Genomic DNA, 27,475 nt, shown 5'->3' on the forward strand with positions numbered 1-27,475 from the left:
CTTTTAATTAATTATATTTTAAAATCTTAACACAGGAATAAGTTGCTAGGAAGGCTGTGTAGTGTTCAAGTTTGGAAGTTTTTCAAGACCCAATCTGAGCAAATTCATGGCTGATCTGACCTCTTTCTAATGGCAGCGGTGCTTAGTGCTTATATTGGAGCTGGTGATGTTCAGCAGTCCTTCCAACCAAACTGTATGTGATTCTGGGGCTTTTATCCAGAAACATCAAGTTCTTTTAGATCTGCAGAAAACATACAATATGATGCAATTTCATTTTTGCTTCCCTCAGATATACATAGGTTTTCAGCAGTCTCTCAGTTATAAAACTCAATTTTGCAGTCAGTAAATGGTTCATTTGTTGATTCTCATTACCAAATCCAGGTAGTTCCACAAACAACAATATTCTGCTGATACACTGAAGGTTTAAAAATGTACATTCACGGGGAAAAAAGCCACAAAGTTACAAACTGACACCCTCTCTTCAGCACAGGTGCTATAATTACAAATATAAAAAACCTTTGACAAGCTTCACATATTATACGTTTAGGAGTGATGTGCTTTTCTTTAAATGTTGAAATAAAAAGATTTTTACCCATTTTGAACTGCAGTTTCAGCCAACTACTTAGGCTACAATATTTTATGTGTTCCTCTGAGGTTTAAGTTACTCTGCATGCTGCCAACAAACACTCTCTCAGTAAAAGCTGATCTCCATTAGAACTCAGCATATAGGTTCTAAATTTAAGCAGATAGGGGAAGATTTAAAAGTATTATTAATTATAAGTCCATATCAGGAGTTTGACATGTGAAGCATAGAAGAATGTTTGCAACCCAAAACAGAGGCTTAAGCTCTACTCTTTGCAAAACCTAGTCTTGGATGCTTTCATCCTCTAAGGTTAAGACTCTCTAGTGGCTCTCCAGCAATATAAAGGATGAAAAGAAATGATTCTTCCTAGTGCAGTTTTCATCTCTGCAGATGAATTATTGTGTAGCAGACAGCAAGGTTACAGCCTGCACCATTACATACCAGATCGTGTCATTACAGCCATGGTTCTACTCAATAGCTACAACAAACCAGATTCATACTGAAGTCCTGGTGTTTTTTTTTTTACCATTCCTCTTCATGATTGGAGTGCCTACTGGGGAAAAAGCTTGGCCAAGGTATAAGAGAGCCTCAAGCTCAACACAGGCTCAGCTCAAGAGAGCTGCACGTAACTCTTCTGTGATTCTTTCCTTTTGCCCCCGTTTACCCATTGTGTAAGTTCTAAGCACTTACACAACCCTGAGATTTCTGTGGTAAACAGCTATTCTCTCAGCGTCTACCTCCACTGTCAGGGGATACTTTGCAGTTTACATACCTTTCAGTTATACATGAATTTAAACAGTCCTTGAGAAACCTCATCTCTAAACCGTTCTAGGGAAATGCAAATACTGCTACGTGACAAATCCAGTGCCACTAGTTCCCTGCTCTCCAAATGCACAAAACTCTGCTAGCTACACCATGTACACTCACACAGCAATTCACCACTGAGATCCCATCTCCACAGTGTTCCCACCTGACAGCTTGCTCAACAATTTATTGCAACACTTGTACAATAAACATAGGAATTTCCTGGCTCTTCCAGTGATCAATGTAAGTGGCCTGCAAGAGCAGAACTTCAGCCCTTTGCTCCTCCTTTGAGATACATCAGGTAAATGACAGAGCCCTTTACAAGGTCTAAGGAGCCTTCACGTAAAACCATTCTACCTATTGACCTCACCTTGCTGGTGGTAGGTAAGTAGGAGGAAGACTGTTGCTGCTTTATCTGATACTTTCTGCAGGCTCGTACCTACCAGCAGGGCTGAGCTTGCATTAACAACAGTGTTTAGTCAGCTTTAACAGTGGTAGGGGAGATAAAAGCCAATGGCTTTCAGTCAGACATATAGGAAACATCTGCAGCTTCCAAGATGGCTGCAGCCCCACCTTGTATTTTGCAGGAGGTACCCCAGGGGACTACAGCCCTGAGACTTTAGCTATGTTAGGATCCAGTGAAAAAGAAAAGACAGGTCAGAGGGAACTGGACATATATAAGCACAAAAATAGAATAATTGGCACTGAAATTCAAAATTAATTAACGTTAATTGTAGGGGTTTTTTAGCATTGATTTTAGATGTTCATTGAAAGCCTCTTAATGCACATTCTGTTCCTTAAAGAGATAGAGCTGTGCGTGCATGTCTCCTACCTCTGATCATTAAAGGAAGATGTGAAGAGTTTGATTGTTTAGGGGTCTAGTAATCAGAAGCATCAGAAAAATAGGTCACCACTTTGTATGCTAGTCTCTAGCTGCCTTAAATGCCTCCATGGCACTCCTTCTCTGCATGATGTAGCTTTACTCCCTAATTTTCTTCTCTTGTCTTACAGAGAAAAGATCTCACAATGAAAAGGCACAAAGGTTTTCTGTGGTATACTCTGTTTTTCTCTCTATTGGACTAACAAGAACACTTAAATAGCTATCTTTGGAAGAGAATGTTTCAGATACAACATAATTAAACCAGTGTTTAATGATAAATAATCCAAGCTGTCATACCCCTGGAGAGGTATAGAAGGGAGGATTAAACATTTAGCATAATTTTTATAATTTCTGACATTATAACTGTATTTAAAAATCTTCTGAAAGCAGCCACAGACTGACTTAGTCCACTCTGTTCTGCTAGTTGGCCTTAGTCTAGAAAACAGAATAGAGATATCTTCTCTCCGAGTTTACGAAACAAGTAGCCTGTTAGAAATTAGATATTACTTCTAGATTTCCTGCCATGTGCTCTGACAGTTATTCCTACCCTTTTCTCCTGAGTTGTCCTACAAAGCTCAGAAGTTTTAACGTTATTCTTTGACTGACATCATAAAGCTTGAACCTTTATCACATGGGAAAGTCAATGGCATTCAGCCACAGGCATACGGAAGACTGTCACAAAAGACTTCCAGCCAGCTGCTGTGGGTCCTGGAACAGACCAAGTGACTCTTATTCAGGAATACAAAAAACAATAAGGAGGTTTTCCAGAGATACAATCCAGGCTGAAACTATCTGTATACAGTAACTATTTGAATGGTATTGATTTAGGAACCAGTGGAAACAGACTGACACTTTTCTCCTTCAGGCCCCTATTGAGTGCCTACCGTATCATGAAGCAAGCAACTGCTAGTTCTCATCATCCTGCAGTTACTGAAATGCTAATAAGATTTGGGCAGAGTGACCCTGATGAGCACTCTGCAATTCTCCAGAGGCAGGAGAACTTCAGTGTAATATTAACAGTTCATGAATATGCAAGCAAGAATGCAAATTAAATAGTAACTACTCATTTCAGAGGATAAGCAAGAGGTGGAGTTCTGTGTGCCCTGTCTTCCTAAAGAAATTGTTTGCTTCTTAGTTTGAGGCTTACATTAGTAGCCGACAAAACGAAGAGGAGTTTCCAAACAAGCATAGCATAGGAGCTTTGCAGCCTTCATAGGATTGATTACTGGGGCTGTTTCTGGGAAGAAAGAAGCTTGACTGGACAGACAAAGAAGGCCTCCTGATTTCCATAAGGACACAGGATGTATGGAGCTTGTTCAGAAGGATGACTATCAAGACGTTTCCAGCTGGATTCCGGTACCTGTTTCCAGAGAGGTCTATCATAGCATCATAATCTGAATGTACAGGAAGCCATTTGAAAAGGTAATTTGATTTAATTGAACACAAGTAGCTGCAGACTAGTCAGACTGCAATTAGAGGAACATGTGTGGAAGAAAGCAGATGGGAAGAAAAGGGCCAGGGACAGCTGGTAAACAGCTGTCCTGGATTGTTGCATAATTTACCAGCGATGGGATGAATGAAGGGCTCTCTGGCTGAGGCCAGGGAGAGACACTCTGTCACCCTAGGGAAAGATTATGGAGGTTTCTTTCACTTTTGTGCTGTAGAAAATACCAAGTAGTTACCTGCTCCGTGTACTTGGTAATATCTATGGGGATAAGGAACAGGTTTTATCATCACAATATATCGCATGAAAGAAAACTACAACAAAATCACCTGATCTGATTAATTTGAACAGATTTGATCTTTTGTCTGTAAAAACTCCTTTATCTGATGCCAAACTAAACATCAGCCTATGAGGAGCTGCCCTTTTTTAAAGTTCTGCTTTCAAGTACCAGGCTTGCACTTCTGCAGCTTGGTAACTCCTGTACCTCTTTGTTGTTATACTGTATCCAGTGGGAGAAAGCACAGGTGAGTGGCAGCCAAGCTTGCAAATGAAAAGAGCCATGATACCTTTGCTTCCATCTGCCAAAAGTACTTATATCGATGGTAAGTAGATGGTAAACAGATGGCATATATTCTTCTTAGGGGACCTCCAGACAAGGATGCAGACCATAGTCACATGAAAAGCAGAAGGGACTGGAGAGTCAGAACCTCCAAATCCCAGGGTATTTACGCAGATATGCCTTGAAGCAAACCAGCTAAACCAGCTCTCTAGGATCAAGCTCCTCTCCCCTTCACCTTTTATTTCTGCAAGGAGATGAACTGGTCACAAGTCTTTGTGGTAGCTTTTCAAAAGCAGTCTTCCTGGTTCAACATTACAGAACCCTTTATTTTGCTGTCCACTTATGGTCTTTACTAATGTGATAGTTACTAACAACATGAGCACCCACATGAATCAAAAGGGAAAGCCAGAAGTTCACACCTGGCAAAAGGTCTGGTCTGCTGACAAGAGTTCCATCCTCCCATGCAACCTTATGGGTGTGTGCAAGGAATTTCTGATGCATGCTCTTGTGAACAGCTAATGTGCAGTCTAGCAGTTTCCAGTAAATGGTTCTTAAGTCTCCAGAGCCGTTTCCATACAAAAGTCTATTGTTCATATGCAGGATCCGCCTCCCTACCCTTTCATTAGAAAAGCACAGATCTCAACAGTGGCATGTTTACCTTAGCAGGGTGTTAAACCTTACAGAGACAGCCGCTGGTTTAGGATTAGGAACAAGTTTATTCCAGCTATTCTGAAACACCCAAAATGCATGGTGTGCACACATATGCCAAAAGTGCTTAGGAAACAGATTTAAGAAAGTAAAATGAACTAGATGAGCGCACCTGCATATATGAGAATGAGAGCAGGACATTTGCAGTGGAGAAATGGGGTTGCTGCACAGAGCAGGAGCTCAGCTTCACAATCACAGAATCACAGAATCACAGAATGACCCGGGTTGGAAGGGACCTCAAGGATCATGTCATTCCAACCCCCCTGCCTGGCAGGGCCACCAAACATACACATTTACTAGATCAGGTTGCCCAGGGCCCCGTCCAACCTGGTCTTGAACACCTCCAAGGACGGGGCATCCACAACCTCCCTGGGCAGCCTGTTCCAGGGCCTAACCACTCTCCTAGTGAAGAACTTCCCCCTAACATCCAACCTAAATCTTCCTTCTTTCAACTTAAAACCATTTCCCCATGTCCTGCTATTGTCATGTTTGAGTCTTTCACTAGGCTAGAATCAGGGTCTATGAACACCTTCACAGACAATGCTTCATGCGTTGAAAACCCCAGCCAAGGGAGATGAAAATCCCAGGAGGCTGGTAACATCTATAAGAAGTACAAAAACATTAAAGAAACTATTTCTCCAAGCTTATAAAAATTTATGGATGATTTTGGACTGGCATCACCTGATCCTAACTCAGACTGACTCCTGCCTTTACTACAGAGACAGTACTGGTTATTTTGGCAGCTGGATTCAACAGAATGGACAAATGTCCTATGAGAAAAGTGTCCAACAAAGTCTTACAGATAGAAATGTTGCAATTGCATTCAAATCTGTGGCCTGCACAGTCTGGAATTTTTTCATTTGCCCCCCATTCCTCCACACCTTCTACCATGAGCTGACAGTGCATGAGACAAGGAATCTCTCCTCTTCCTTGAGGGATAGGTAGTAGAGCTGGAAAAGGTCCTAGTGAGATATTAAGAACAGTGTTGAGGGAGATGGACCTGTAAGTCCACAGAGCCAAAATTAGTGAGATGGGACACGAGCAGCAGTTTTGAGGTGACTCCCCAGAAATGCAGAAGCAGCAGAAAGGAGGTGAGGTAGGGCGGGAAAAGCAGAGATTAAGGCCAGGGAAGAGAAAATCAATAAAGGAAGACAGGATACATCAAAGACAGAAGAGAAGACTGAGATAGACAATTAGGTGCCTCCAGAGAAAGATGAAGGACATCATCAGGTAAGATGAAGTCAGAAGAGGCATCCTAATACCTGTGCAGCCATGCAAATAGGAGGGCCTTGGGAGCACAGACAAAAAGACAACATATTGCATGACGGAAAGGGAGCATTATATGAAAGGAAGAAAGGAAAATACAGTACATTTGGACTTGTGAACTGGAGGAGGAGGGGATGACTGGACATTTAGAGGAGTGCAGGAGCAACTCATACTGTTAAGACCTTTGGCACCACAAAAACAATTATTTTTTTTTCTCATTTTGTGGGCAAAATAAGTTCACTGACTGTCAACCCTCTCCAGACCGACCTCCAGTTTTTACTTCTTAATTTGCTCAGCTGAATATTACAATTCTCACCTCTGAGCTCTGATTCTCTCAGCATTCAACAGCTTATTTTTTTATTTTTTTTTCACAAGGCCACCAACTATGGGTTATTATACCTCACCTCTTTCATCTCCCAACCAGCACTTACTCTCATGGTATTGTCACAGCCTCACAAATACTAAGAGCAAACCTAACCTTTGTCAAGGTAAACAGCTAAAATCATGGCCCCTTGTCAGGAGCGGCTTGGCTTTATGAGTCATGAACCTCAGCTCCAAAATTAGCAGAACACCAAAGCAGGTGAAGGAGGAGGGGAAGAACGGAGTGATACAGCCAAACTACCAGAGCAAGAAAGGAAATGCTGTGCAGGCAGCCTGGACCAAGCAGCCCTGAATTTTAATTAGCCCCTTTTCTTCTGAATGGAGAACTCAGACATTGGCCTGGTCGGTGGGAACACAGCAGACATTTCAGGACAGGCTCTTTCCCTGGGAGAACAGAACTTTGGAAAAATAAAAAAGAGTGGCTGCTGTAGAATTAGACTCATCAGCCATGCTCTCCTATACCTGCCGCAAACTGTGAAAGATTTTTTCTATTTGGATCATTTAACTTTGTGTCATGCTTAAACATCACAGTTCACAGGTACCCTACTCTTTGGAGGAGTCATTTCTGTCCTTAGGACACCCATGCTGCAGCAGCCCATGAAGAGCATCTTCTGTTTGATGTGCTCATAAGGTGAGTGTTTGGGATGATGGTAGCTTAGTGAAAGGAGGGTCCTGACTGCCTCTTAGGAGTCTCTGGTAAGAGAGTTTGCAGCTCTTATTTCTAACAGACTGGATTAAATAGCAGCAGCATGGGATTGACCAGCTGGAACTGTTTACTAGGTAGTTTTCTGTAACTTGCCCAGTAGGTCTATGCAATTTATTGGCTCTGTCACCTTTAAGAACTCCAGCATGAGCCAGTATACCAAGTGCTTTTCAGTAATGCTAGGCTCAGGACAATAGGCTCCATCCCGGTGCCTCCCTCTAGGGCATCTGCGATGTCTTCACCATGGAAAAGGGGCAGAAACTAGTTTCATTTCTCCAGATGGGAATATGCAGACTGTCTCCACTCTCATCACCCTTGTGTTTGGAGGTATCCAAGGGCAAGCACTTGTCCTCTGCAGTGCCTGCTCCCTGTCAGCTACTTGGAGACTAGTGTCACAGCAGCTACAAGCAGCTCTTGTAACACTCTTGGCCATGTTGTGTGGGTGACCAAGCCGTCACCAAGCAGCATACAAAAAGACTCATCCTTTCTACAGGTAGATTCAAGGGACAAGCAGCTTATCAATTAACAGCCTCCCAAGACAATGAATACCACAGTGAGTATTCTGGGATATGGGCTGCTGTCATTAAAATAATTGCTTAAACAATATATCTAACCAGCAAAGACTAAGTAGGGAAAACATAGGATGGAGTCTTGAATTTACACTGCTCAATTTTCTACACTTATGATTGCAGTCCATGAGATGTTTCAGTCTGGTGACTGCAGTCTCTAGTGCAAAAGCTAAGCACGAAGTACAGTGCACAGCTCCTGAGACTCACTTAATCTCTGTTAGATGAACTGAAAGAATGAAAGAGGTGTCAAGGGTGATGCACAGCAGGCCTGCTGGAGACACTGCTGCCTGGTACCAAAGAGCTCCTCAGCCTTATCAGATTCCTCAGTAGAAACTTTATGCATTCCTAGGGAGAGGCTCAGCAGCAGGCAGCTGGATAACCCAAAGCTCAAGGCAAGAGGGATGGAACAGGCATAACTGTCTTTGATCACCAAGAGGAGGAAAAAATCCCTCAAACTCACCATCCCCCATATGCTCTCCAACAATGTGCTGCTAAGAGGACGTGACAGAACTCAGAGTTCAGAATTCCCCCAGAAGTGCTGATCCCATCTAACACTGCATTTTAAAAATAATGTCAAGTTAATGTTTGTTTTTCTACCTTTTTTTTTTTTTTTTTTAAATTTAAGCTGAGTTGTCATTATTGCTAATGCCAAAACAGAGCACTGAAAATAAAGGCTTTTAGAACTGAATGTGCTTTGTGCTATCCTTGGTTCCCACATCTGCAAGAGCAGGTCAAAACTATGCTTCAGATTAGGAGAAGTACTCATTTACTTATTCAGTATTTTTCAACCTGTGACCTCAGTCCCCTAGAATTTTGCAGACTAAGTCTAAGGGCTCCAAAAAAGGAACAATGTGTTGTCACTGAGTACAAATATATTATGCAGAGCTCTGGATAGGAAGATAGTAAGGGTCTATAAATCTAAAAAATGTGAAATCAGGAGGTCAAAATAGCACCAGTTTGGTTTATAAGCCTTGAAGAGGATTACAAACACTGCAAAACAGTTGTATTTTCCATGCTGAGCATGGTAGTCTAAAATAAAAAGCCAGCATTTCACTATCTAGACTTGAAATCTGGAAGTACCATTGACAAAAGAGAATTAAAAGATTATGTTTTCTGTATTAAATCAATCCAGGAGATTATAAGACAAAAGAAAAAAATGGAAAAGCATATACTGGAATTTTATCCAAAGGAGAAACTAGCTGTGACCTCTTTAACACGTTAAATGAATTAATGATCTATAACTTCCACCCCTCACCCTCATCCTTCCCTGTGGGAAGCAAAACTGTGCCATCTAGTGGGATTTGTACAAAGCCTTAACTGTGCATTCTTACCAAACCCTATGGACACCCTACAGATCACCATCATTTGAAAAACCTCATGGTACAGCATGGGTCTTGGATCCCATTTTGCTCCCGGGTTAAAATCCATCCCCTACTAAAGCTGCAGGAAGCATCATTTGAAGGAGATCTGCCCACCCTGCCTGGCTTAGGAGCAGGAAAACCTGGTGCTTGGGAGTGGAATATCCAGGAAGTGTCTCACAGGGTGACCAGTGTGTCACTGACAAACAGAAAACAGACAGAATAGGATAAAACAGGGGGGACCTTTTCATCCCTCGAGGCAGGCAGAGTTGGGAAGATTAAATACATCCCACAAAGTCTGCTGTTTTCTAGGGGCCAGAGAAGGGGAAAGGAAATTGCTTTTTCATTTATTAGCTAGATTACTTCTTGACTTTTGAGTTGACAGAGAAAAATGATTTTCATGAGCATGACTTAGTAAATTTGGAATGTCAAAGCCATGGTGCTCCCCCTGTGGATGAAGAAGCTCCCATTTGCCTGGCAGCCAGCAACCCTGTTTTGACACACTGCGTGGGTATAGACAGCTGCTGTATGCAGATGACACTTGATTAAAAACAATCCCATTTCCTTGAAATCTTTTGTGACCTTAGTTAAGCAACAGGCCTAATATAGATTTCAATATGATCTTTTAATCTTTGCCCTTTATGGATTAGTGTTATCTTCATGCTAGACAGGCATTTCAGTGCAGATTTTTCTTCTGTGCCAGTGATAGGGGAAAGTCCTATCATGTATGACTGCAGCACTAAACCCAAAGTACTGCGAATGACTTATATACCCAAGTATCAAAGGCAAATCTAATAAAATTTGATATGTTTCACTTGGGAGCACGCTTTATTGCCTCAGTCAAACCAGGTGAATGAGTAACAGCTCCATAAGGAGTTCTAGTATCAGAAAAAGTAAAGTTCATTGGACAGTCCTCAAATAATTAACAACTCTTTCCTCTACAAACACAGAGAAAAGTGATCTTTCCCAACAAAACATAAGCTGTTTTTCTCCATCTCAAAGCATCCCCTGGAATAGTTGGATCAATTCTGTGCATTGGGAGACCTTTGTCTTATTTGATTCAACATGGAAAGGAATCTTAAGAATGTTTTGGTCATTTCTTTTGGATTTTTACTTCTCTTCACTGCTTATGGAGGACTCCAGAGTCTACAGGTAAGTGGAGCATCTTCAAATAGTTGGCAGAGTTGGCCCAGAAATGCATCTGCCCAAGAGGTAGTGGGAAATCTTTCAGCCTTCCTCATAGATTTATAATGTAAATATATTTTTATATATTACATAGGTATAGATATATTCATGAGATAGGTTATGACATCAACATAGCATGGGTTAGTATCCCTCACACATGTCCATAGCATCTACTAAATAGAATTTTCTGGTCCTTCTTCATCAGTTGGAATACTTCCATGAGTGTACTTTTATAGATCCACAAAAGCTGTCTGAATGAAAACTAAGTTTCTCTGAGATATTTCTCAAACAAATATATTGTAAAATTGCAAACAGATTTATTTTCTGGAAAAGATTTTGGTTTTGGAATACTTCTTAATTGCTATAATTTCATTATTATTAAAACACAGCAATATTAATTAATAAAAATATATTCCTAACTAACTCATTAAATAATGTAAGCATTAAAATCTATATATACTATATAAATTATAACTATATATATAATATTATAAATAAATATATAGAGAGATAGATAGATAGATAGATAGATAGATAGATAGATAGATAGATAGATAGATATAATACTATAACTCTTGGCTCCATGATACAACACAGTAATTAAAAAAAACCCAATTTCATAGGAAAGGCAGGCCACAGCTTATACTGAAATTGAGATCTAGAAACACAGTACTGAGGTAGGTTTTAAGAGAGATTTGAACACAGCATACCATACTCTAATAGCTAGCTTTCTTAGCATAGCTTAAAAATACCAGAAGATGCCCTGAACCAAGTGGGTTCTGGAAGGATTTTCCAACCAGTGCAGGAATATGTATGCTTTGAAGGTGGAATTAAACATTATTATTATTATTAAGGTTTTTGTTTATTATTATAGTAATATAATATGATAGTTATCTGCAGTAACAAGGGGCTAAACTCATGTCAGAGAATCACAGAATTTCTCAGGTTGGAAAAGACCTTAAAGGTCATCATGTCCAACCACAACCTAACCATACTATCCTAACTCTAACAACCCTCCGCTAAATCACATCCCTGAGCCCCACACTGAAGGTCCCTCCTATCTCTGTACATTCACCTCTTCTCTCTCTGGTTTTTGTTTGCTAACACTGTTGAATTCCAAGCTCAGTGAAGTTCTACAAATGGATGGAGGTGTTATGAATTGGGAAGACTAGGAAGATGGGCAATGATAAACCTCAGAAGTTATAAGTCAGCCCTAGCATCAGAAAACACACACGTTCAGATTCAGCACTGCAACATCAATGTCCCCTATCCTGCAAGAGGGAGCAGTGCTGACTTACAATGTAGATCCCTTCTCTCTTCGCTTTATTTTGGTGGCTAGAGAGGACTTCCTGCAACATGATCAAATGATTATATTCTTGCACTGTAGTCTGCAGGTGAAGAATTGAAAACAGACAATGTTTATTTCAATGCTTCTCCCATTCACCCATAGAGAAACTCTTAACGGTTAAGAGATAGTATGATTTGGAAAGCTTGGCTCCACATTCTTGGAGGCTGTAGCTGACAAAATCAGACACTCAACTTCTGTAATCAGGATACATTAAATGATCTAAAATTGGATTCACCAGAGTTTTGCATCTGAGTTATCCTCAACCAGTTCAGTACTATGTCTTCTAAAAGGAATTATCACTGAGAAAATGACAAATTCACAGAGTCCTCTGGGGAAAGGACTTGGTAACACCTTGCTTCCATCTCCCTCTTTCTGACCAAAGCCACCCTCTGTACATCACAGTGGCATACACCTGTGGTAAAATCTGTCTCAACCATTGTTTTTGTCTATGCAGAGCAGTCTCAACTCTGAGGAAGGCCTGGGTGTTGCTTCCCTAAGCGTTCTCTATGCTGCTCTTATCGTCTCATCCATGTTTCTGCCCCCAATTCTCATCAAGAAGCTGGGCTGCAAGTGGACCATTGCAGGCTCCATGTGCTGCTACATTGCCTTCTCCCTGGGGAACTTCTACGCTAGCTGGTACTATTAACCAATTTAAATACTTGAATCCTCTGTATTGTGCCTGGGCTAGATAACAGTGAGGGCAGAGTTCTCTTTTGTTTTAACCCCTATGATAGCTGTGGGTTTGAATATTTAGGTGCAAAAGGCATTACCTTAAGAGGGATAAATAAATCCAGTAACACATAGAGCAGAAGAGATGCAAAAAGCCAGAATGAATGAATGAATCCATCCATTCATCCTCCCACCCACCCACCTGAAGCTGCTTCTCCAGCTCCTATGTATTGCAGAGATTTCCCTTTGAGGAAAAAAAAAAATCAAAACAAAATCAGAAGCTTCTTTTAAAATCCAAATGACTATTTGGTCTGTTTTTGAAAGGACTGAAGAGAAATCTGGATGTGTGAGTAGAGGAGATGAGTTCCTACCATGCCATTTTAGAAATGGGTGAACAATATACTCCTGCTCTCTAGTAACAGCGGATGCAACTCTGCAGAGTAAAGTTGTTGTGATCCATCTTCTGAGGAGCAGGTGCAATGTAATTCTCAATTACAAGGGGATTGAGCACATGGGCACAAAGCCAGCTATCCCAGACTTAGCCCCTCGACACAGCTGGGAGTGTTTTCAGATCCTAAGATTTGTAAGGTTGGCTCTTTCTTGATTTCACACAATAGATTTGCTGAATCATACACAGGATAAATCTATTTCTTTGATGTCTGTTTTTTTGCCTCTGGATCTTTGGGCAAATGATTATTATGCTAATGGATGATAATTCTGCTAAATAAAGTGTTCTTTGGCAGGTACACACTAATCCCTACCTCTGTGATCCTGGGCTTAGGAGGAGCACCACTCTGGTCTGCCAAATGCACTTACCTCACCATTGCTGGCAATTCATATGCTGAGAAAGCAGGAAAAATTGGGAAAGACATTATCAGCCAATACTTTGGGGTCTTCTTTCTGATATTTCAGTCCTCTGGAATCTGGGGAAATCTTATTTCATCCCTGATACTTAGCCAATCTTCCAGCAAAGGTAAAATATCTTTTAAAACTTGGCACTTCTACTATATACATAAGCTAGTTTCAGATGATTGAAGAGCAGATTTCTGTAGTTGAGCTAGTGACCCTCAATTCCCATCATAATCAGCAAAAACAAGTACTTCAGATGTGAGTTAGCTCATCTGCAGCAGCTCCGCAAAATTGCTCCGAAAATGTCTTATTTTCTATTAACACTTCATCAGCTATAAAGACAGTTCAGACATCTAGCTCAAAAATAGATGTCTATTGAATTCCTCTCATGTCTGAAGCACAGATAGGCTGCTGGCAGTGGCAGTCTTCTAGGTCTAAAGTGGATTAAAAACAAAAGGCAAAATACAGGAACATCCTTTTCACAAAGCCTATAGTACTGAATTAGTTTGCAGTTAAACATTCGTGGTTAGTCAAGCCAGGGTTGGCGCTCACCAAAACTTAGTGCTTTCAGAATTGTCAAGAAGAAATCGAAATAGCTGTTGGCAGGAATCTGCATGCCAGGACTCCTCCAGCACATTACAGGCTCAGACAGCAGATGTTTATGTAGTTTGAAGAAATCACTCAACAGCACTGCCCTCATTTCCTATGCTTGTAATTGGCATAAGCTTTAAACAGGCAGTTGTGAAGATAAATTAATATTTGGACACCACCTTAGACATTCAGAGCACTACTGTGTATTATTTTTATTGCAGTCTCCCAGCCATTCTCTATACTGTCAAAGTCAGAGCAGGATGGACATGGAAGGAGCTTTCCATGTTCACTGCTACTACGAATAGCAAGGAGCTACCTCTCTTCCTGGGCTCAGTTAAACTGTATGTTCTCTGGGGGATATTCAAATAGGTATTAGGTTAAACCCAAGCATCAGAGAGCTGGCATCAGGTTTTAATCTTTGAATCCCTGGGTTTATAGCAAGATGGTTGTGATAACTGTGGAGAATCAGGCATCTTCTAAACCCAAATACCATCAAAGCAGAATGCTAAAGGACTTTATCACTTGCAGCGGAGCCTTTCTGACCTGATTACTGAGTCACATGATGTCTCAGGAGGGACCAGCTGCTCTGATTTCATTTGTAGGGTAGAAGATTTGATGCAGCGGTGGGGTCTGCAAAACATTTTACTCTCCCTTGCCTCATAGTACCCATCATGTTAAGTGATGTTAATATGAAGATTAAAATACTGGCCATCTTGTAAATCCGCCATACTTTTACATCTGAGGAAGTTCCTTGAACTCCAAAGAAACTCTAACTTTTATTTATTTTTATCAGTTACATGGGATCTCAGGAAAGGCTGCTCTCCTGGGAGGTGTGCAATGACCAGCTCTCAAAGCCAAATGCCATGTATATCTCAGTGATGAGCAGCCATGCTACAAGCCATACTTGCCAGCTGTGTTTTGTCAGCAGAAGAGAATTTCTGCTGGGGGTAGGGGTCTCCAGGCACTCAGTTCCTTGCCTCTCCTCTGACAGTGCAGCAAAGTACCCACTACCGGTATTACTCACTTCAAATATGCTTAAAGTTTCATGGAGCAGTAAGAAAGATACAGTGTTAGTAGACAGCATTAATGTACTGTCTGCATCACTGAATCCAGAAACAGCAAGGCAAGCTGCTCCATGATGGAATACTAAACAAGGGTCAGAAATCAGTGTAAATTAAGAGTCACCCTTTCTCGTTCACCAACATTGCAGACTTATTGTCAGAACACCCTGCCTTGTAGTACTCATACCACTAACTGTGTGTTCACCATCAGATTATACATGAACAGACAAAACAAACAAACAAACTTGTTTGCACAGTTCCGTGCTTTACTAGTATTAGTCACAGTTTGCACACAGTAACTTGACTGAGGGCTTGCTTGTCCAAAACCACCTAGCAATAGCCACTGACTATAACAAGGTAATTGTTTATGTTTTGATCTATATTGATCCTAAAGTAGTTTATGAATAGCTATGGAAGCAGAAGGAAAAAGCACACTCAATGCTGTTACTCAGTAACTCAACTGTAAAATTACAGACCAAGTTCTGTTTAAGAAATCAGTCAAGGTACACCGTATTGCTCTTTACAATGCTTGGACCAATGGAAAATTCTGCAACTATTGAAATAATTTTTTTTTTTTTTTAATCACCTTTTCTCACTGCAAAACTTATTCATGCACACACTTTGGGTCAGTATTTTGCCATTACAAACTGAGCCTTAAAGGAAGTGGGTAGTGTCATGAGGACACACAGGGTGTGTAAGCACGTGCGTGTGTGCAGCTTTGGCACAAGTTCAGCACAGGGTTGAAGGGATTAAACAAAGCAAAGATCTTACTCCAAACCCTGCCATAATGTTCTGGTTTCAAATATGCTCTTAAATTGCAATAAAGCCAGTAACAAATTAATAAAACAAGGAAAAGACAGTTTCTTGGAAGACTGCATTAACAGGTAATCATAACTTGGATTAATAAAACAGAAGATGTCTCAAGGTGGTATCCATTCCTATAGCATACACAGAAATTTCCTGGATGGGGACAATGTGCTCTGCTGTGAGAGCAGAGAAGCATTGCTGTAAACTGAAAGACCTTTCTTGCAGTGTAATATGATTAGAAGTTACAGATAAACACTGGAACTTCAAATAATACAAACTGAATTGCAGTCAGATGCAAGCCCATGGCTTTAGTCTGTGCCTTCATGTAATCATCAATTCCACATTCTGTCTTGAGCAACTGTTCCCATTAAAACAATTTTGTGTGTGTGTGTGTGTTAAGCTTGGATTCTGAAGTTAACATCTGTAATGGGAAGGATTTGAAACCACGACTAGGTATTCAGTGCTAGATTCCTTTTTCACTACATCCTTATATATAGTATGCATTCATCTGAACTCACTCTGTCTTGCCTTTCTTTCTTTTTATTTTGGTTCTTAATGAATTAGTGGAAATCTCAGAAGAAGATCTGGCATGCTGTGGGGCGTATGATTGCATAAGCAATACCGCTAACACCACTGCCTTGGCAGAACCCTCTAAGTCCTTGGTCTACACTCTGCTAGGGGTCTACACTGGTAAGTAATCCACAGTCATCAATGAGTAGCACTGATGGGGAACTTAGCATTGGTGAAACCAAGCATGATTTTGTGGATTAAATTTCTAACTTCCTAGCTAGAAGGAAATAAGATAGTGAGAGCTGTAAATTACTCCTTCCTAAGAAGCTTCAAATGCTGTGTGCCAGTGCCATGTGAATTTTGTCTAAAGGAGAAAGACTTCTCATCTGGAGGAAAGGCGATTCAGAGTAGAATTGAAAGCATGCTTACACTGCAATTTGAGGATAACACAAGACAAAGTTTTAAATCTGCCATTTTTAGCATCAGTAATAGCAAACTAGTTGCTGATGGCATCAGGTTGATTAATATAGGCCAGCAGAGGTCCACAGTGCTAAGAGCAGCTCTGCTAGAGGTACTGCTGCTGGTTGGACCAGATGATCTTAGCGGTCACTTCCAACCTATGATTCTACCTGAACTCACCAGCTGCCAGCCACTTGTGGATGCTGATCAGAACAGGCAGGAGTGTTCTAACCTGTGTACCACAGTTCAGTGTTAGAACTGTACTGTAAATAGAGGTGGATGTGAACCACAGCTCCTACAACATGTGGTCATTCGGGGGCAGGTTTTTGGATCCCTGCTGAGATATTACAACTCCAGTCAATTCTCAATTGTGATACTTAAATTATAATGCTTTTGTGAGAAAATCAGATATAAAAAGCTGCAGTAGGTGAATTGGCACATCTCGCATTTAGTAACTACAGCTGCTATCAACCTTCCTTGCACAGGACTAGAAAGAAATCAAAGACAGAGAAGACTGATGCATCAAAAACTGCAAAGACAAAAATAGATATGTAAGAACTCAGCAACATTTTGTAGCGATGAATAAAGTTCAAAATGCATTTGTCTCAAAACAGGTTCATCTCTAGATGAATGAGAAGTATTTTAGCAAGTCAGAATGTGGCCTTACGTAGGTTAAAATATCTTAGTCCCTGCACAGATAGACTTTCAATGCTGAGACAGACACACAGAATTTGTCCTACACTAAATGCAATCCACCCAGAGCCAGCACTCACCAGACAAGTCCACCACAGCAAACCCCCCCTTCCCGCGCAAACCTCCACTCCTTGGAAGTGAGGAAACACAAAGACTCTTCCCCCACTTCCCTTCCACAGGGTGCTGAAGCTGATGCCTTTTTGTTAAAGGCAGGTTTGGCTCTCAAGTTTAAATTCAAATGTGATGACTAACGTATACAGCAGTCCCTTAGGCTTTGCTCATGCAAAATGAATGCAACCTTGCTGTCTACTGACCTTGTGTCAGTAGGATTTCATTTTTCTTTTAAGCTTTTAATAAAAGATATGTCTTTTCCTACCTCAAGGGAAACCAAATAACTAAATATTTCATTTTACAGACATATTTTTTAAATGTCTTTCCTGTTTGGTTGCTGAGTACACATTTTGCCTGCTTAGGTGGAACCAATAATAGATAAGCCTCTTGTTCATTTTGTGGATGTTTCTTTTTGTGTTCATACCAATCACTATTAAGCCATGCAGTTATTCATCTCCTGTAATCACTCTTGATTCATTTAACATATTTGTTAGAATATTTGCCCTGTAATACAAATGTCCTGTTCTCCTAAGTCTTGCCATCAGCCCAAACACGCCAATGAACACACTGGCTGAATATACACCACTAACGTTTTACAGTCCAGCTAGCACAGAGAACCAGTACAATGGAGAATATAATTTCATTCTAGGAAACACAGGTAAGAAATAATATATGATTACAAAATGTAGTAAATTTCTGTAAATCTGCTAATATATTTGGGCATTAAAAGTTCACAGAAAAGAGGATAAGTGCATGGGAGCACACCAAACTGGCCATATGGATGAGAAGAGGTGCTTAGTCCTCCTCTTACTCCACTGGTTTCCATGGACGGTTTTCTAGTCCATCAGTAAGAGAGGAAATACAGTCATGCCTTTTATCTGTCAGAAACCGGTTGCCAATTTTTGTCTTCATGGGTATTATGAGCCACAGATAGATTCTTGGTAACACCAACAAAACCTTTATGATTCACTCCACGAGAAATGTACATAGACTAATGCATGCATGATCATTTTTTAACTACCATATGTATTCTTTTATATGCTGCTTCTGCTAAGAAATTATAAGTTCGAGGCTGTGGCACATCTTTTTCAAGAGCACAGCTGTTCACTATCATCTTCAAAATAGCACTTATTCTGTACTTAAAGCACAGCTCAGAGCTGATTAAAAAAAAAAGAAAAGAAAAAAAAAAGGCTATATATACTGAGATCCAAGAGAACAGTTGTACTTTTAGCACTATATTTTTCTTTCCATGTATTTAAAGGAAGATCCACCCCCAGCCATGAATGCCTTGGCACCAAAAGTGAATATTCCTCTCTTGTGTTGATTTAAAGCCTTTTGATAGACCCAGAGGGAGCACTCTCTGGCCAGCTCCCTGTCCCCGTGACCCCTGCCTTGCCCTGGAAGGGTGAGCCATCACCCTCAGTGGCCGTGCAGCTGGCCTGGCGGCTGTCACAACAGCCAAGTCACAGCTAAGCAGAGGGGATTTGAAAGGTGTACAGCTGTATGAAGAAGATGTGAGCGTAGATCAGGCCTCCTTGTTTACACAGAAATGGCCTTTACTCTGAAGCAGAATCAGACTCATCTGCCAAAACATCCCATGCAGAGCTAAGCACTAAGTCAGAACAGTAACAGTAACAAGCAATTTCCCATCCTTCTTCCAGCATTCCTCATTTTTTTTTTTTCATGAACTTTTTGTTTTGTTTTTGCAGCTAGTGGTGTGCTAGCTGTGTTGCTGATTATTATATTTCTGGACCAGATCAAATCTGAACAAGCAGAGAATGAGAAAGAAATACAAAAGACATCATCCTTTTGGTCTACGTTCCTAGCAACTTTCCAGCATCTTAAAGATAAAAGACAGTGTCTTCTAATCCCTCTGACAATGTACAGTGGGTTTGAACAGGGATTTCTTGCTGGTGACTACACAAAGGTGTGGATGACAATGAAAATCTATTTCTAATTGTTCTTTGTGTCCTACTAATTGCATCTGATTTATATTTACTTGTTAAATGAAGATGTTTTTAATGGTGATTTGTGGTTAGCTAAATAACTGCTTACCTCTACTTGAATGAACACTGAGTGACATCTTCAAATGGGATAAGGCAGTGGTAAATATCTCCCTTGGAACAGCCTGAAAAAAAAAACACATTGGAGAGCTTAACTCATCAGCAGAGACTACAGTGGAGAGCTACAGGTTCAAACTCTTTGAAACAGTTTGTTGTAAATAACAACGTGGGAGAAAAGCCAGAAGCCTGCAAAATTTTTCTGTCTTCCTTCCTTCTGGTTTCCCTTGAGTTTTTATAAGTGCAAGTCAGCACACATACCACGTTATTTTATTGTGAGAACCTTTACGGTAAGAGGGCAAACCCTCAACACTGCTGGCTGGAAACCTTTGCATTAAAATGATCAAAACCACTCTTGCTCCTCCTCCCTCACTCTATAAGACACACTGCAGGTATGTTCTCCACACATTTGTTGAGAAAGCCTCCAAAGAAAGGGAGCAAAGCTCCTGAGCTGATTATTTGACACTCAAGCTTTCAAACCTAGCATACAGGCACCTGCTGCTGTGTTTGAATGATTGAGAGGGGCACTCTATGGCCACATCCATTGGCTGGCTGAATGCTCTTATAGATGAGGTCCTCTTTGCCTCCTGGGAACTGCACAGTAGTGACCATAGCACCAATTGTCAGATTTCAGATCTTGATCTATGAAGGCAAGGGCAGAAAGCTCCTACTGTCACTGCCAGGAGTTTTATTTGCATGGTTAGCAGTGCTCCAGTTTTTCCCCCTTCTTGTTATTGCTGTTTGCATGGCATCAGTCTGTCTGGGAACTGGGTTAGGAATATCACTGTTGAAGTCCAAATATGTCAGTACTCAGAGACTTGTCAGCAAACTCTGTAGCTGTGCTCCTTTGACCTTGTCTGTGTTGGCTGTTTACTAAATACTCATGATAAGACATTTGAACCATTGCTGCATATTTTCACTAAAGCCAATGTGTCACCACTGTCTCCTCTCTTGCAGACTTACGTGACCTGTGCCCTGGGGATTCATTATGTTGGTTACGTGATGATCTGCTTTTCAGCTGTGAATTCCCTCTGTTCTCTGCTCTTTGGAAAGATCTCTCAGTTCACGGGTAGAAAATTTCTATTTGCATTAGGTATGTAAAGGCCACTCAAAGGACTGATCACGTCCCATAATACATCAAATCCAGTGCTGGACCCTTTGCATGCAGAACAAAGTGAGAGCTCCCTGTCAGCTAGGAATTAAAAACCAGTGTGGAGGCAAACTTAACTCACGAGAAGAGAATAGCACAACAAACCACTGTGCTCAAGCCACTGTCTTATGTCACTTTGCTGGTGGTGTAGCTCACAGAATCACTGAATCACAGGATTATCAAGGTTGGAAAAGACCTAGAAGATCACCCTGCTTTTGAGGGTACTGTCTACTCAGAAAATGTCCTACAGCTTTGAAGCTTTATAGCTACAGTATAATGGTGATAAATTATCCTACAATACAGATTACAGATGTTGAGTTCTACACTGAACCTGAAAAGGATTTCTCCTCTGCCACACCTTAAAAAGCACTTCATAAATAACCATAAGTAACCCAGAATCTAGTTCCCTTTCTCCAGAGAACACTGCAGGGAGCAATGACATAATAGGGGCAGAAAAACACCAAAAAAGATTTCATTTTTGTCCCAGTATCCACTGAAGTATCCACCTCAAGGTATATTGATACCTTGCTTCCATCACACAGGCCTATATTGTTAAAAACCTGTATTATTAGAAACTTCACTGGCTGAGTTAATGTGCATCACTAGAGGGATTTCCTCCACAGGAGTTTTTAAACCTGAGCAAGAAAGAAGAAATTTAGAGTTCATTACAGCACCATCACTAAATCATCTGTGATTCTTCTATATGTGTCTGCATGGAACTCCTTTTAGATGGAAAAAAAACAACCAACCAACCAACCAAACAAAAAAAGAACAAAAAAACCCAGCCAACAGTAACTTAATAGCAATAAAAAATAGCATTAGTAATGGAAGACCTCTGAAGCTCTCAGGTGTGTTTACTAGTCTTCGCATTCAGACTAGAAAAGTGTGCCAATGACAGGGACTAATCAGTTACCCATTTACATACTACTTTTAAGATCCTCAGGACATTCTTAATTGTCTTCCTTAGCCCCAAAAGGAAACCTAGGACTACTTAATCAGAGCAGAACAGTGCTTTCTCTCCCCTGCCACATGCCTTTCATTTGGATTGCGAGGCTTTCAGTGGCCCCTTCTCCTGCTGAGTGGCAGTTCTGGTCCCCTAGGATAACAGCCACATCAGCTCTGAGGATCCCTGAGTTCGGGACACTGCTTAGAATTATTAACAAAAGACTATTAAAGTTGCCTTGTGCTTTAGTTGGGGGAAGAATTTTAAAGTGCATCTACAACTCTCTCTCCTGCATATAATAGCATTTATATTCCTCTGCTTTCTTTCTAAACCAACAGCCACAGTTACGAACACTGCCTGTATAATAGCACTACTGCTGTGGAAACCTCACTCTAACCAGCTCGTCGTGTTTTTCATATTCCCTGCTCTTTGGGGCTTATCGGATGCCATTTGGCAGACACAAACTAATGGTAAGTCTTGGTGACAATGAAATGAATTCTCCTGAGACATGAAGATCTGTGTGTTTATATTTATAAGCAATCTGGTTTAGGACGTGCATAATAATTAGAATGGGTTTAAGTCTAGAACTGAAAGACACAGTGTGCCCCGGTGGCGCAGTGGTAGGAATGCAGCTTTGCAACACTGGAGGCCCGGGTTTGAATCCCCTGTGGCGCAAATGGTAGAAGTGCCACTCTGCTACACAGAGGCTTGAATCCCGGGGGTTGGACTCAATGATCTCTAAGGTCCCTTCCAACCCATACGAGACTGTGAGACTGTGTGATATATTAGCTCTTTAGGGGCTAGAATAAATCACAAGTTGGGAATGAGAGAGTAGAATACTTATTAAGTATTTTGTCCAAGATGAAGAGAGGAGAACACTGCAACAGATGCTAACAGGTATTCCAAATACATATTCTGGAGGAGTGTATTTCACAGAAAATTAGAAGATTCAGAAGAATGTTACATTTAGTTTCTCTTTTGTAAAAAAATAAAAAAAATAAAAAAAATAGGAGAGCACTCAAGAAAAATCAACTCAAATCTCAGCAACAAAAGAAGCAGTAAATTGGCTCTTTGTAGTTATTAGGGGGAAAAAAAAGAGAAAAAACCACAGAGAACTACATTATGCAACCACGTAAATCTACAATTCATGCATTTCTGATTTGCTCCATTTAAAAATCATAATCAAATGTGATAAGGTACAAAAAGGCAATAAAAAGAAGCAGAGTCATGAGAGGCTTCCATGTGAAGGAAGAATAATGAACTAGAATGCTTCAGCCTGGACAAGTGATAAGGAAAGCAGAATGTGAAATCATGAATAATACAGTTAAAGCGAACAGAAAATGATTTGTGCACTATTTCTTTTAATAACAGAACAAGTGGTACCAAACAGCACTGTCCTGCAGTTGGCTTCATAGAAAATGAAGGAAAATGTGGTGGTTTTTTTTCCAGAAAATACATAAACTGTGGTGTTCATTGCCAAAGGATTTACAAGAGCCCAAAAATGTAACTGGTATTAAGTTGGTGTTACATCGTTTCAGGGGGTTACAAAGCCTGGTGGTACAGAGGAGATGTAAAACTCAGAAGGTCCCTGTGCCTTTGACTGCCAGACTCAGCAGGAAAGTCTGTTCCATATTTGCCTTATTTCTTACACTCTCATCCTATGAATTTGTTACTGCAAGGCTATGTTTGGACTTCCTGTCTGATGTATTACACGTATCCTTAAAATCTTTTGTGATCTTCTGCTTTGTGATACAATGTAATTATTAAACCCCAGTATTATACACAGTATAGATAACCAGCTGATACATACTCACTTCAGTAGAGGTTTACTTTATACTTACCTTTAATGGGAACTAGAGGAAGTGCTCTTCTAGAGACCGAATACAGATTACAAAATGCTGGAGAGGGCAAGAAGAAGCTATAGTCTCTGATGACTTGAAATACATACAGGCTGCTGCAGACTGTCAGTCGTAGTCTTTTTAAATCAGTGCCATAGCCTGTGTCCATAAGATACTGTTTAATGCTCTCCCACTTGCACTTGTACTTTGCTTCTTATTTCATGGGTATTGTTTTCTCCATCTCAAATTCATATTTGTCAGGAATACACAGGTGGCAGAACTAACTCACTTGGACCCACATTTGCTTGTGTGTCTCGGCATCCCTTCTCTCATCCCTCTGATTACCTCTGTAGGTGATTTGATGATTTTGCCCATTGGATAAATCAGCACATTACTTCTAGAAAGCCAAAGGGAAATCACCATAGTTCTTTTCCTGGTGCTTACAGCAACTCCTTTCCAGCACTCCTAGAGTCCCCTACACAAATAAGGAAGCAACCAGTCAGATCGCTCTGTCCTTCCAGCAGTTTCAGGTCATATCACTTAAAGAAGAGCTGTTACACGTGTCAAGCAACACCCTCTCAGCTTCTCTCATCTCAACCCACAGCCTCGTGCCTTTGGTACAATTGTAATTCAGTGCTCTCATTATTCAGGCTTACAAATGGAGAGCATCGGTGATGATTTTCACTCTCTGAAGTAAAGCTGGTAATTCATTTCCTGCTTCTCCTGCCAGCCTGGCTCCCCACCTCTCCTCTTCCCAACACTCATAAGAATCATACTGCAGAATCTTACGTCACTCACTATGACGAAGGATCTTTCCATCAGTCCTTGTCCTCTGATATTTGACTGAGGACATTTGAGTGTGGATCCTGCATGCCTGAGCAAGGGGCACTCAGTGCCCTCATTAAAAGAAGGGAATAGGTACAGAGGACTTCATTGTCAGAGATGGAGACTGGAAGATGGTGCAGTTCCTAATGCCCTTACAAAGCACAACTTGAGTGTTGTGTGGGCAAACTGTTGTAGCTATTGTGCTCTGCAGTGCTGTGACAAGTTCAACCTCTATTACAGCACTGTTGTGGGTCACTCACACTCTTGGGATCCTGCTGGATATTCATTAAAACTTCAGATTTGTTGCTAACCAGCAAAAAGACAAATGTTCCTTGCACAGCATCTTTTTTTTTTTTGCCACCTTTTACAGTTATTCTGCAGCTCCTAGTACCAAAAAAGCACAGAATCTGCATTGTCATAATGATGACAAGAGATTGTGCAGTGACATTGCTCTATAATGTTCCATCCCAGAACAAGATCAGCAGTTTGAAATGCCTGTTTAGGACAGCATATCTTCTTTTCTTCATTGGTTTTATAGAGGGAAAGCAGCACTAAAATAGTATAAGAAATTCTTGACACCAAAGGTCATGAGGTGAGACTAAGACCTGTAAAATAGCATTAGGGACTAAGGTCTGTGGTGTTTCCTTAGGCAAGCTCCCACGAACACCCTTTCCATTTCAGCAGACTAACTGCTGAATAAATACAACATCATTGTGCTGCATACTCCAGGCATTTTACGGTAACCAGAGATGGTTTACGTTGGCCTGTTGTGGATAGTTAATGCTAGAGTTCCCCCTAGAGGTATACAGGCAAATAATAGATGAGCCATTTCATTTTATAAGTTTCCTAATATGCCTGTGTACATGTGTGCACTCCATTACCAGTTGAAACCTGCTTCATTTTAGAGTGTGTACTTCCCTCTCTTATCTAAACTGAGCACGGTTGCTGTTATCACCTTCCTGGCAATAAAACTTCAGGGACAACAGCACAGCTCAGGTAGACTTCAGTATAAAATAAAGCTCTTTACAGCATGACGTGTGCTTTTAGAAAGGATGTAAACCAGTCTGACAAGTTCATAAACCTGGACAAAATTGTTTTTCAGCAGTCCTTTTCTACATCCATGCCTACCAATATCAGAGGAAGGGAAAAAGGCTGTAGGAGTGGAAAGGCAGGCAGTAGTAAGGAGGATAGATATGTCCATGAAAGTGAGACCCTATGGCTACCAACAAGAATTCAGACATAGCAACCCATGTATTCAGCCAGCCCAGTGGGCCCTTCCACACCTCCAGTCAGGCAACTTGTGTCATACTACACTTGGGGCAGGGTTGGGGTAATAAAGACCCAGAATTCTAGAGAACTTTGTTCTCTTTGTCTTTTGGCTGAATATGCATATTTCAAATATATGTACTGTTAGATACAGAAATGAATGAGAAAAGTCAAAGTTCATCACATTCATAGCTGAGTCAGTGGAAACACTGGCTTTGTTATCACTAGTGATGCTAGCTCAGCACCCAGAGGAAAGCGAGCCCTCTGCCCTTCCCCGGGTGCTCCACCAGTAGTACCTGGAGGTGAGAATCCCTGCCTGAATCCCAGACGTGGGTGTGCAGCTGACCAAACTCAGCAGGAGCTCTCCAGTGAATATGAAAGTATGTAAGGACTTGCCTACAAACCTTCCTCTTTTTTTCACTGATAATCTGAAAAACAAACTTCCTATCACTTTACTTTGACACCACACATCTTTTCTTCCTATCACTTTATTTCCCCTTTTCTCTATTTTCTGCTTTTTTTGTCATCTTTGCTCTGTTCTTTAACTTACCACAATTCACAGAACTGCAAAAATACTCTACAGCAAAGTTTGTACTTTCTTTTTTCTGTCCTTTAAGAGTGGGGGTTTATTTTCCCTGATGTGGCCTATTTATCCCTGTTGCAGAAAATACATGGTTTCAAACTTAACCTTCACAAGCCTTGTCTCCTTGATTTCAGGTCTCTACGGTGTTTTATTTGAGAAACACACAGAGGCTGCTTTTGCAAATTACCGTCTCTGGGAATCGTGTGGATTTGTCATTGCCTTTGGTTACAGCACCACACTGAGAGTCTACATTAAGCTGTACATTTTACTGGCTGTGCTTATATTGTCTATGGTGACATATGGAGTGGTTGAGTACCTGGAAGCTAAGAGATCCCCTGGGACATCTGCTGCTACAGAAAAGGAAAACGAGGGACCTCGCACCCAGGAAACACGTATCTAACCCATCATAGCCAGAGTAATCAAGGCTATCTCCTATAGGCAGGTCTCCACAGGTGTTCCAAATGTGTACTGCCTCCAGGCAGAGGGTAAAGGAACAGATTTGGGGGCCAGTAAAATACAAATGTCTTAGGAGTAAAAATTTCTTTTGACATTTCAGCCTTATAAAGGTAGATCATCTGACTTTGTCTTTTCATAAAACTAAATGTCTTATATAATATATATATATGTGTATTTAATTAATAAAGTCTTGATAAATGTATACAAGACTCTTAAAGCCCTAACATTTTTTATCTGTGGATCAGACCCGCTACCACAGGTTTAAAACCAAAGCTGAATAAACCATGTGCAGCATCAGAAGATGGCAGCCACTGGAGTTGCTCACCTGATTACAATGGTTCCAGTGATCAATGATTGTGGAGCCACTGTTTATAAAGATCTGTATTCTTCTCATCCTGCCTTTTTTTAAGCACTTGCTGTCAGTAGCATTCTGCTATAGGCTGGCTGTATTTACAGTTCATACCAGACCATGACAGTCAGGCAGCAAGCAGCACAGGTCTGTCTGCACTGAGTCCAACAGCAGGGAGCAGACAGACTTGCTTTCACCCCAGACTGCACTACCACACAGACTCTGACCTCTTCCACAGCTACAGCTACGTTCATCCTGCAATGAAGTAGTAGCTCCTATCAGCCTGAGGCTGCCTTCATGCAACGAGCCAGTGTTCTCCCACAGAGCTCACAGACTGAGCTAGGTCAGGCAACGGACCGTTACTGAGGAGGCAGGTGGTGGCCATCCCATGCATTATAGCACCATCTGGAGCTTAAGACACTCAACTTCAAGTAATTAATATAGATGCATTAACAGCTTCCACCGAC

The 27,475-nt window shown here is 40.9% G+C and overlaps 1 protein-coding gene and 2 long non-coding RNA genes across 6 annotated transcripts in view; 2 read left to right on the forward strand and 1 right to left on the reverse strand.

The window, feature by feature from the left end:
• Positions 1 to 27,475, reverse strand: part of LOC107311478 (uncharacterized) — a 103,726-nt gene that overhangs the window by 75,517 nt on the left and 734 nt on the right. For both annotated transcript variants that reach the window (XR_001554086.3, XR_014944772.1), the window contains exon 2: positions 19,594 to 19,666. This is a non-coding gene — a long non-coding RNA (uncharacterized LOC107311478). The remainder of the gene's footprint in view (positions 1 to 19,593; positions 19,667 to 27,475) is intronic.
• LOC146761379 (uncharacterized) lies at positions 1,621 to 2,546 on the forward strand. Its single transcript, XR_014944773.1, has 2 exons — positions 1,621 to 1,688; positions 2,399 to 2,546. It is a non-coding gene; the product is annotated as an uncharacterized LOC146761379 (long non-coding RNA).
• On the forward strand, positions 3,373 to 26,861 carry UNC93A (unc-93 homolog A). Of its 3 annotated transcripts, XM_015857998.3 has the most exons (10): positions 3,373 to 3,689; positions 7,157 to 7,256; positions 10,258 to 10,407; positions 12,243 to 12,424; positions 13,201 to 13,430; positions 16,330 to 16,455; positions 19,248 to 19,465; positions 20,556 to 20,691; positions 22,030 to 22,161; positions 26,338 to 26,861. In XM_015857998.3, the coding sequence occupies exons 3-10, from the start codon at positions 10,321 to 10,323 to the stop codon at positions 26,601 to 26,603; spliced, it is 1,377 nt and encodes a 458-aa protein (XP_015713484.2). In that variant the 5' UTR covers positions 3,373 to 3,689; positions 7,157 to 7,256; positions 10,258 to 10,320; the 3' UTR covers positions 26,604 to 26,861. The 3 variants fall into 3 exon arrangements, 2 of the variants coding, with proteins under 2 accessions (XP_015713484.2, XP_015713483.2); XR_014944771.1 differs by lacking the exon at positions 19,248 to 19,465; XM_015857997.3 differs by lacking the exon at positions 3,373 to 3,689 and having other exon boundaries at positions 6,985 to 7,256; positions 10,206 to 10,407.

The sequence above is a fragment of the Coturnix japonica genome, chromosome 3 (genome assembly GCF_054131305.1).
Source record: "Coturnix japonica strain WE chromosome 3, WE-NBRP24, whole genome shotgun sequence".
NCBI lineage: Eukaryota > Metazoa > Chordata > Aves > Galliformes > Phasianidae > Coturnix > Coturnix japonica.

Coding starts and splice junctions, on each gene's coding strand:
- UNC93A (XM_015857998.3), top strand. CDS start 10,321: ATGGAAAGGAATCTTAAGAATGTTTTGGTCATTTCTTTTGGATTTTTA. Junction 19,466..20,555: donor TTGCTGGTGACTACACAAAG/GTGTGGATGACA, acceptor CCTCTCTTGCAG/ACTTACGTGACCTGTGCCCT. Junction 20,692..22,029: donor AAAATTTCTATTTGCATTAG/GTATGTAAAGGC, acceptor CTAAACCAACAG/CCACAGTTACGAACACTGCC.